This window comes from Capra hircus, chromosome 16, assembly GCF_001704415.2.
Source record: "Capra hircus breed San Clemente chromosome 16, ASM170441v1, whole genome shotgun sequence".
In the NCBI taxonomy this organism is placed as follows: domain Eukaryota; kingdom Metazoa; phylum Chordata; class Mammalia; order Artiodactyla; family Bovidae; genus Capra; species Capra hircus.
In genome coordinates, this window is record NC_030823.1 from 59,802,488 (window position 1) to 59,813,485 (window position 10,998).

A 10,998-nucleotide genomic window follows, 5' to 3' on the forward strand; every position below is an offset into this window, starting at 1 on the left:
TGCAAAAGCATTTCTAAAGTAAATAGTACACATTTATAATTCATGTTTTTTAATGATAGATGTTTATCCATTGATATTTCAACAAGCATAGTAAAAGTGATTTTTACTATAATTTTACCAGCTTTGGCTATGAATGTAAAAGTATTTTTTCTGATTTAATTAGGTTTAAAGTATTACTTCATTATTTTCATTTCCATTACATTTTTATATTGCTTTGAATTTAAACACTTTTGCATATTTATTTCAGATTTTTTAAAATGGTTTCTATTTTATAAGTGGTCTTTCATGGTATTTTTTGTTTTTTAAGTCACTGTCTGTTTTGAAATAATGGTCTAATTTTAATTTTTTTACCATCTGAAGCTAATAAATGAAAATTTTTTCTCTTGGTAAACAGCTATATTTGTTGGAATATACTTTTATTTTTATGAACTTCTTTAATGGCAATTTAAAGCATTGATGATATTTGCTTTCTGAGTGTCATTGTTTTATGCTTTAAAAAGTAATGTGTAGTAATGTGTTATATGTCTGTAAAATGTAATGTTAAATTCTCTGTAATAACCATCCCCTTCAAAGGTAGTCACTGTTAACTCTTCCTTAAGGTTTTTCTCTATGCTTTGCTTAAGTCATTTGCTCATTCAGCAGACATACATTTCACTGTGTCAGGTACTGTGCTGATTTTGAGAAACCAAACACTTATAGTTAAGACATATTTGTATTCTGTCAAAATTGTTGAATTCGATGCACTGGTTCTTAAAGTTTCATAATTCATTAATATTTGGTACTTAACTTTCAAAGCATTTTACACTTAGTATTTGAGGTGTGTGGGTAAATAAAAATTTAAACAAACTCCATTAATTGATTTTCAGGGACTTGAGTTTACAAATAAAATTAGATTGTAAATATTTGGGTGACTTTGGCATAAGATAAGCAAAAGATTAATTACAAATACTTGTATGGTTAAGTAAGAGGTACTTCTTACAGCTAAAATTTAAGTTTTATATATATGTATATATCTTTTCTTTTTTAGGTAGCAGTCATCTGATTAGCACATCTTCTTGGCGGGATGGACAAAAATTAGTAAAGAAAATTCTTGGTCCTGCACCTAGAATAGAGCAAAAAGAGCGAAGAGCAGCATCAAGTGACAGAAGTGGGAGAGAGAGAGCTACTAAATCTGGTGAGCAGTTAGATTAAACTACTTAATCATTTAAATTGTTGAGTGCAGCGATTAAAAGTTGCTTGTGTAAGTACTTTCAGAGATGAAAAATATTTAAGAATACCCTTTAAAATTTTGCTTTTTAATTGTGAATGTAGCTTAAAAAAGAAGAAATGTTCTGTTGGGCTTGGCTATGGATAATTTCCATATATAGATGTTATGTTGATCCTTATTAAGAATTCTGTTTGTGTTATAGTAATTATATTTATCTGTCACTATGAATAAATAGCAAGGCATCATATAATCAAATCCTATTAGACTGTTAGGGACCTTTAGAGGATTAAGTCCAATCTGTCTTATCTCCATAGATACAAGCAGAAGTAGACATTCACAAGGTTGGAATTTTTGTTTGTTTGTTTGACAGATTAGGAAACAGGCCCTAAGAGAGAAGTGAGTTTTCTCAAGGATATACAGTCAGTGGGTGACAAAATTTGATCTAGATTCAGAGCTCTTTAGTTTGACTCTCAAGTCCATTCTCCTTTTAAAATGTCACGAGTGCCATTTGAAATAACTAGTTACTTTTTCATGAACACTAATTTTAGAAAATGAAATATAGTTACCTACAAGCCAGTTTTCCTTTTCAGTTGAAAAAAATTGCCTCAATTTGAGCTTCTGAAATGGATTCAGTAAGAAATGCTATTTGATATAGAGAAATTAATACATATTTTGTATTTGCTCTTTTTATCTGACTTATAAATAAACTCATACCATTGTCTGTTTAAGACTAAGCCGCATCAGCAAACATTTAGTTGATAAAATGATTGTTTTCCTATATACTGAATTTTTTCCTGTTATTCATTGGAGAGTTGTGGCAGCCTAACATCAGTTTTTTTAACAGCTGATTGAGGTTGGGGAGAGAGATAAATAGTAACATTAAATATGCATGTGGGAGAGAACTAGTATCTCTCTATTAATAGTTGATATTGATAATTCTCTATTAATAGTTAAATATTCACATCAATAGGAAGATTGTCCTTATTTCAGAAATATTAAAAAATGCGCTTTAAAAAAATGCTGAGGAAGTACAGTTTCTATGGAGTATCAGAATTGTTCTCTGTTTTACTTTTCTTATGTTCTTTAGAAGACTTTTTAAGATATTTGAGTTAAAGTGAAATTTCCTAATTTTCTCCTTAATGCAGTAAATCTTAGAAATGAATACAGAATTTTCATACTTTGCAGGTGGTCATATTGGACGAGCAGAGTCGGATCCTAGATTGGATGTTTCACATAGACATCGTCCACGAAACTCAGAACGTTCAAGAAGTAGAGCTCGGTCAGAAAATAATGTAAAGAAATTAGTTCCATCTCTTCCAGATAATAAACAAGAGGAAAATGCTGCCTTAAATAAGGACTTTTTACCTGTTGAAATTCGTGGAATTCTTGATGACCTCCAGTTGGATTCAGCAGCTCAGACTACAAGGCAAGAGACAGGAGAGTTACAGAATCAGAAGTCATCAGCATCCATACAAGCTCCTAGAAGCCATAGCCCAATAAAAAGAAAACCTGACAAAATAACAGCTAATGAAGACCCCCCTGTTATTTCTAAAAAGCGTCACTATGATACAGATGAGGTGCGACAGTACATTGTTAGACAGCAGGAAGAAAGGAAGAGGAAACAGAATGAGGAGAAGAAGGCCCAAAAGGAGGCCACTGAGCAGAAGAACAAACGATTACAGGAGCTCTACAGGAAACAGAAAGAAGCCTTCACTAAAGTGAAAAATGTGCCTCCTCCTGAGCCATCAGCAACTAGGCGACTGCAAGAAACTTACTCCAAGTTGCTTCTAGAAAAGTCATTGCTTGAAGAGCCAACTCATCAACATATTATGCAGGAAACGCAGGTAATGGTACTGACAAAATTAGAAAGGGGGGTAATTCATGGTTAGGAAAAACTTGCCTGCTGTAATATTTCACCATTGCTAATATTCAGACATATGTTCAGACAGTATTTATAATAATGATGGCCTTTCATGAAGTTTATTCTATATGCAGAGTAATTTGATAAATACAATTGAAAATAAGTGCTCAGTTAGTTTCCTAGAGTGATTGTTGATCTGTCTCATTTCTGGTTAGTTATACTCTTGCCTAGTTTTTGTTGTATTACTGAGCAAAGTTAGACTGTGATAATAATGAAAAACCTAGTTTTGTTATCTGTGCTGAAATTAGAGAATATTCTATTGTAGTATGCTAATTTTATGAGTATTGATTTTGTTTTTAAGGATAACAACATTTGAGTGTATGCCGTGTGCCACTTACCATTTTAAAAGCTTTACAGGCTTAAGTTTCAGTAAATACTCACAATTCTGAGAAGGGGAGGTACTGCTAGCATTTCCACTGATTAGGTGAAAAAAAGAATCAGAAAGAGTATTATTTCCTCCAAAGTACACAGTAAATTGTAGGTGCCTTTGTTGGATTTCAGGTGTAATTTTTGCTGTTAACCATAATGGTTGGTATTAAGACAAACTAATTTAAATTGGTTTTATTTGAGAGGAAAACAGCTCCTGCATTTCATGATCTTTGTAAAGTTGAAATGACTTAATATTTATATTATGTGCTCCTTGAATGTGTCTTTATTATGGGAGTCAGATAAAAATATCCTTTTTTTACAGACCAGACCAGGGTATCAGCCATCTGGAGAATCTGACAAAGAGAACAAAGTGCAAGAACGTCCCCCAAGCGCATCTTCCAGTAGTGACATGTCTCTGTCAGAACCTCCACAGCCTCTTGCCAGGTATAAAGGGGAGAATGACAGATACTTAAGGTTCTTTCTTTCCATGATACATACTATAGTGGTCTATGCCCAGTGAATTTTGTTCATTGACCTTCTCTGAGAACAAGAGGCTTATCTAGAAATTGATTAATATCTTCTGATGGACACGTAAGCATGGCTATACATCTGTACTTGCTGCGTGCCCTATTTTGCTATTCAGTTTCTCCCTGTTCTTTAATATTGGGTGTGAATATCAGTTCCTCTTGGGGATCACCTTCAGGTGGAAGAACTCTTGCTTTCTCTGACCTCAACACATGATAAAAGTTTGTTGGATAAGTGAATCACAGTGAAATTAATATTTTTAAGTATTTGTGTTAAATATTTTTGAAAAGGCATTTCTGTATTTATTGTTATTCAGAATTTTTTCATATAACTCCTGCATCAACATATCTTACCTCTCAAAAGCTGTATTTGGATATGCATATGAATAACTGAACAAGGACTAAGAGGGGATTTGATTCGAATTCAGATTGGTGACTGAGGGCTATTTTACCTTAAATTAAGAAAAAGGTTTTTTTTTCCCCCTTGGGCTGTATTGTTTGCAGTAAAGTAAACAAACAAACCTATTTGTCCATGAAAGTTAAGGTGATTTTCAGACTATATAGTTATAAATTATGCTTTGAAATAATCATTTTTGGAAGAGAAAGATTTTTAAATTCTTCTTTGGGAATGCACAAATAAAAATCAAGTCACCAGTGTGGGGTTAATGTACATATGACCCTCTCACCCCTTGCTGACCCCCATGACCTCCCCCCCCACCAAGAGAATAATAATTTTGATAAAAATAGGTAACATTTTTTGTTTCATTTTGCACACTGATCTAAGTACTTTGCATTTAATCCTTGTAAATTGTTTGAGTTCTCTCAGTTGTTGTTGTTCAGTTGCTACATTGTGTCCAACTCTTTGTAACCCTGTGGACTATAGCATGCCAGGCTTCCTTGTCTTTCACTATCCCCTGGAGTTTGCTCAGACTCATGTGCATTGAGTCTCTTGGTTTCTTTTTGCTTAAAAGCACAGCATTTCTTTTCCTTGCCCTTCTTGTTCCATCATTCTGCATTGAAAGTGAAAGTTGCTCAGTTGTATCTGACTCTTGTGACCCCATGGACTATACAGTCCATGGAATTCTCCAGGCCAGAATACTGGAGTGGGTAGTTGTTCCCTTCTCCAGGGGATCTTCCCAACCCAGCGATCGAACCCAGATCTCCAAAATGGCAGGCAGATTCTTTACCAGCTGAGCCACCCACCAGGAAAGTATACCCTATTGAACTTCTTTATAAGTGAAGTCGCTCAGTCATGTCCAACTCTTTGCGACCCTGTGGGCTGTAGCCTGCCAGGCTTCTCCATCCATGGGATTTTCCAGGCAAGAATACTGGAGTGGATTACCATGTCCTTCTCCAGAGGATCTTCCTGACCCAGAGATTGAACCCAGGTCTCTGCATTGCAGGCAGACTCTACCGTCTGAGCCACCAGGGAATTTCATTGAAGTTTATATATCTTCGTATTAGTACTTAATGGCATCGTGTTTAGCTGTTTGTTAGTCTGTCATCCCTGTTAGATCTTCTGAAACTGAAGGATTAGGCCTTAATTGGATCAAGTTTATTTCCATTTTTGTGTACGGCTGTTTTTCTACTGTTAAAATTAGCATTCTGAACACTTGAATATAAAGATCTCGAGTTTATACTCAGCACTACCTTTTTATTTATAACTTGCTTTGTATTTCCATTACTGCCATTACTAGTTTAGTTTGGGCACTAATAACTTCACACCTTGCATTTGTAATAGACTATATTCTGTGGCATAGAATCCATTCACTAGTCTTCCTTTATTCCACTTTCATAGCAGTCCTTTAATATGAAAGACTGGTACAACATAACCTTCAACCAAACTGTGCATGACATGCTTTTCATTTCGTTTCCCTGGTTACTCTCTTTCAGATTTTTTTTTTTTAACTTAATTGGTAGGACTTCTTATTTATTCATATTTGATTGGTCTGAGGTTGCAGCCTGTCTAAATACCTTGGAACCATAATTTGATTATTTGTTGGGTTAACCATGCCTCCTAGCTTTCTGTCATCTACAAATTTGATAAGCACACCTTCATGTCATCAACCAAAAATAATGGACAAGGCCAAGGACAAAACCTCACTTTTTTTTTCTCCCTTAAAGATCTTCTTAATAGTTAACACCAGCCTTTAACCTTTGTATATGGTATTCCTTAATATACAGAGAGGTATCCATAGTCTGGAAACATAAGTGAACTATATAATGTCATCTAGGACATCTTTGTTCTGTTTCTAGCCTCTGTGGATTGACTGTCAGTTATTTCTGAGAACTAGTTTGTATTCATCTCATTTCTTTAGAATGCACAATGTTAAAACCTAACTGTTTGATGCTTACCAAATATATGTTGATTAGAGTAATATTATGCCTATAATCTTAAGCATTTCTCTTTTATGAAACATTATTTTTAAAGGGAAAGGTAGAACCAATGTTGTAAAAAATTTTGTCCATAGAGTTTTAAGGGTTATAAGGCCTCTCTTTAATTAATAGTTTTAAAAATATGACTTAGTTAAAAAAAAAATGTCATAGTGAAGAAAGCTGTTTACAAAACAATGTATGATAAAATCTCATTTTTGTGAAAGTAACACCATCAAACACAACATACATGTAGAAAAAGGTTTGGAAAGATATAATTCTAAATGAGCTAGTGATAGCCTTTCTCTCATTGGTTAGCTATGAGTGATCTTTATCCTTTTCCTCCTTTGTTGTTGTTGTCCTTATCTTTTTTTTTTTTTTTTTGCTGTGGCTATGCATTATTCTTATAATCCGCAAACACAAAACTTAAAAAAAGAAAAGGATGGCTTAGTTATGAGGTCCTGTGTTAACTAACATATTGTAACTTTCATTTCCAGAAAGGACTTGATGGATCCTTCATGGATGCAGCCTGACAGACTGAGTCCACGACTCCACCATCCTCAACCACAGCCTCTTGTTGGGACAGCTGGAAATTTACTTTCCCATCTCTTGAATCTAGAGCATGTAGGAATTTTGCATAAGGATTTAGAATCCATTTTACCAACGAGGAAGAATCATAATATGGCTTCGGGGACGTTAACTTTTACACCTCAACCATATCTGACCTCGCCAACTGCTCATCCAGATGCCTTGTTAAAATCTAGTGCTAGCCAATATAAAAGTAAACTGGATCGTATTGAAGCCTTGAAAGCAACAGCTGCTTCTTTATCCAGCAGAATTGAAAGTGAAGCCAGAAAATTAGCTGGGGCTAACATTAACTATGGGTCAGTATGGAACACTGAGTATGATGTGCAGCAACCACCACAGGAAGATGGACATTGGACCAAGGCTATAAGTCCGCCTGTGAAAGAGGATGCAGAAGATGTTTTCTCTGCTCGAATTCAAAAGATGCTGGGAACCTGTGTATCTCATGCAACTTTTGATGATGATCTTCCTGGTGTAGGCAACCTCAGTGAATTTAAAAAGCTTCCTGAGATGATAAGACCTCATAGTGCCATATCAAACCTCAGAATGAGATCTCCTGGACCCAAACCAGAAGGGCTGCTGGCACAGTTGTGTAAGAGGCAGACCGACTCTTCTGGCTCTGATATGCAAGTTTGTTCTCAAGACAAAGCCAAAGTGTCTCTTGGTTCCAGCATAGATTCCGTCAGTGAAGGGCCTCTTCTTAGTGAGGGCAGTCTCTCTGAAGAAGAAGGACGTCGAGATGAACAGTCCCCTTTGAAGTTAACAGAGATCTTGAAAGAAAAGGAATTTTGTGCTGGAGAAAGAAATGCTTATGAACCTATCAAAGAGTTTCAGAAGGAAGCTGAAAAATTCTTACCACTCTTTCGGCCTGTAGGTGGTACACAAAGCAAAGGACCATGGGAAGAACTGGCAAAGGGAAGTCCACATAGTGTCATTAATATTTTTACAAAATCATATAAGTTACATGGAAAAGGTGAGAAAAAGAGTAACCCTTGTAATATTTGTATGTTACCTTGTTGCTGCTACTGCTGCTAAGTTGCTTCAGTCGTGTCCGACTCTGTGTGACCTCATAAACGGCAGCCCACCAGGCTCCCCTGCCCCTGGGGTTCTCCAGGCAAGAACGCTGGAGTGGGTTGCCATTTCCTTCTCTAGTGCATGAAAGTGAAAAGTGGAAGAGAAGTCACTCAGTCGTGTCCAACTGTTAACAACCCCATGGACTGCAGCCTACCAGGCTCCTCTGTCCATGGGATTTTCCAGGCAAGAGTACTAGAGTGGGTTGCCATTTCCTTCTCCAGTATGTTATCTTAGGATAAATTATTTTGTAATCTTGTACAAGATAATACTTAACTACAGATTTTCATCATTCATTATAAGGATAGTAGAAATATATTATTATCTAAATTAATCTCAATTATCTGCAAGCTTCAACTAGAGTATTGCAATTTAATCTTTAAAAATTTATTTTTTAGCTGTTTTGATTAAAACAGTAGTGGATTGATGGTTATGAAAATTTTGGTCTGATTTAGAGAAATTCTTAGGTGATGTTCAAGATTGGTGTATATCAAGTGTATATTCATATTACTGTGGCCAGAATTATATATTTAGATAGAAAATCATGTGTATTTCTTAAAACGGTGATTTGTGTGTGACTCATAACAAACAGATCTTTGGGAATATAATGGTCAAGAATTGAGAGGGGCAGCTGTAGTAACATTTCTAATATGGAAGCAAATCTGTTTTTGTTTGTCTAAACGAATGCTAAAAACAGACTTTGAACAGTAATGTAGCTGTATATTTGGGTCCTAAAGGTACCCTTGTGATCCCTGAGATCCTGCAATGCAACATTTCCTTTTGTGTGGCAGACTCAATTCCTTCAAGTTCCTTCCTTTGTCCTTCCTACCATAGGTGGATTCTACCCATCTTATGCTAATATCACCTTAGAATTCCCAGGTTGGAGAGTGAGTGAGGCTGAGCCCAAAATAGGCTATGGATACTGTGGGTTTTTTTAAATTTCCATTCTACATAGTGAACGATTTATCTGACAGATGAATTGATTTCATCTTTTCATCTTATGCTTAATTGGGTTTCCCATTACATTTTCCTAGAATTCATAATAGTTAGCTATTTCATTTGATCTTGTGCAGACCTATATGTGCCTATTTAACTCTTTTGTTTAACACTTATTTCTATAAGTGGTCATCTACAAGTTCTTTGAATATTAAAGTTATTTTGATTAAAGCAAAGTGCTTGTAAATCAACCCCCTCAATTTTTTTTTCACAAGAAGATTGGGTTTGTTTTTAAATCCTTCTATTAGATTTTCATTAAGATTATAGTTATACTGAAATATTTAGAGTTGATATGTTTTCTGGCATTTGTTTCAAAGTAATATTTGAGGAGAATTACAGATGGAGGGAATACGAAGTTTGTGTTGGTATTTATTAAAGCTGGATAATGGATGCATTAGTTTCATTATATGACTCTCTACTGTCATATATGTTTGAAAATTTCCCTAATAAAAAGTTAAAAATGTATTATCAGATATAAAGATAACTTGAAGAACTAATAAAACTAAAATATCCCTAAATCCATGTTGTTAATCCCCTAGGTTGTGGAATGCTTTGCTTGTAGTTTTTAAAATTTTTATTTTAAAACACATTTCAATTACTACTTTTGACAGAATTTGAAGACAGATTGGAAAGAGGAACATCAGCATCACGGCCTTTGAATGCCATCACAACCCCTTTAAGCAGTGTTTCCTATGAAGATGATTTTGTCTCCTCTGCAGGGAGTGGGACTTTGACAGAAAGAAAGTCAGCTCTTGAACCCAAGTAAGACTATGTTAACAGTATGGAATAAAATCTGAAGAGTGAGACAAATGTACAAATGAGAACTGAGGTCTGGATATTAGTCAAATTTTGCTTGTTTGAAGATACATGTAGAAGCTGCATAGCATAGTAGTTATTAAGAGCATGGGCTCTGGATCCAGACCATGTGGGTTTAAATACTGACTCTACTAATTGTTTGTCTTTGGGCACGTTGTTTATCTCCCTGTGCCTCAGTTTTCTTCTCTGTTAAAGTGTTTTGAATGTTCAGTGAAATACAAAGTACTCGGAATGAGTCTGGCACATAATAAACAAAATATAGATTGTTAAATCAATCTGTGAATCCCTGGTCGAGGTTAGTATTGGGAAAATTATCCCATGGTGCGTTAATGTGAGATGACTAAGAAATGGTTTTCTTTAATAGAATTGAACATGACTAGCTAAACACTTGGCTCCATGATCCTATTCAGTTCAGTTCAGTTCAGTTCAGTCACTCAATCATGTCCAACTCTTTGCGACCCCATGGAGTGCAGCATGCCAGGCCTCCCTGTCCATCACCAACTCCCAGAGTTAACTCAAAATTCATGTCCATTGAGTCGGTGATGCCATCCAACCACCTCATCGTCTGTCATTTCCTTCTCCTCCCGCCTTCAATCTTTCCCAGCTTCAAGGTCTTTTCAAATGAGTCAGTTCTTCACATCATGTGGCCAAAGGATTGGAGTTTCAGCTTCAACTTAAGTCCTTCCAATGAATATTCAGGACTGATTTCCTTTAGGATGGACTTGTTGCATCTCCTTGCAGTCCAAGGGACTCTCAAGAGTCTTCTCCAGCACCACATGATCCTAAGTAATCAGTAAACTTTTTAATAATTGGAATAGCATCAAAAACTTTGCAAATCTTTGAATAGTAGCAATATTATAATGTTAATATTTATTGAGCAGTTAATGTACAAGGGACTTCCCCGGTGGCTCAGTCAGTAAAGAATCTGCCTGCAATGCGGGAGACCGGGGTTTGACCCCTGGATGGGGAAGATCCCCTGGAGAAGGAAATGGCAACCCACTCCAGTATTCTTGCCTGGAGAATCCCATGGTCAGAGGAGCCTGGCGGGCTACAGTCCATGGGGTCACAAAGAGTTGAACACAACTGAACAACGAACACTTTCACTTTAAGGTACTAAGAGGACTGATTGGGCTTTA

The 10,998-nt window shown here is 35.8% G+C and overlaps 1 protein-coding gene across 4 annotated transcripts in view; it reads left to right on the plus strand.

Moving 5' to 3' along the window:
* The window catches only part of CEP350 (centrosomal protein 350), a 159,991-nt gene that overhangs the window by 54,425 nt on the left and 94,568 nt on the right, over positions 1-10,998 (plus strand). For all 4 annotated transcript variants that reach the window (XM_018060668.1, XM_018060670.1, XM_018060671.1 and 1 more), the window contains 5 exons: positions 1,028-1,174; positions 2,393-3,051; positions 3,820-3,941; positions 6,892-7,952; positions 9,658-9,808. In XM_018060668.1, the coding sequence (XP_017916157.1) occupies positions 1,028-1,174; positions 2,393-3,051; positions 3,820-3,941; positions 6,892-7,952; positions 9,658-9,808 (2,140 nt within the window). The remainder of the gene's footprint in view (positions 1-1,027; positions 1,175-2,392; positions 3,052-3,819; positions 3,942-6,891; positions 7,953-9,657; positions 9,809-10,998) is intronic.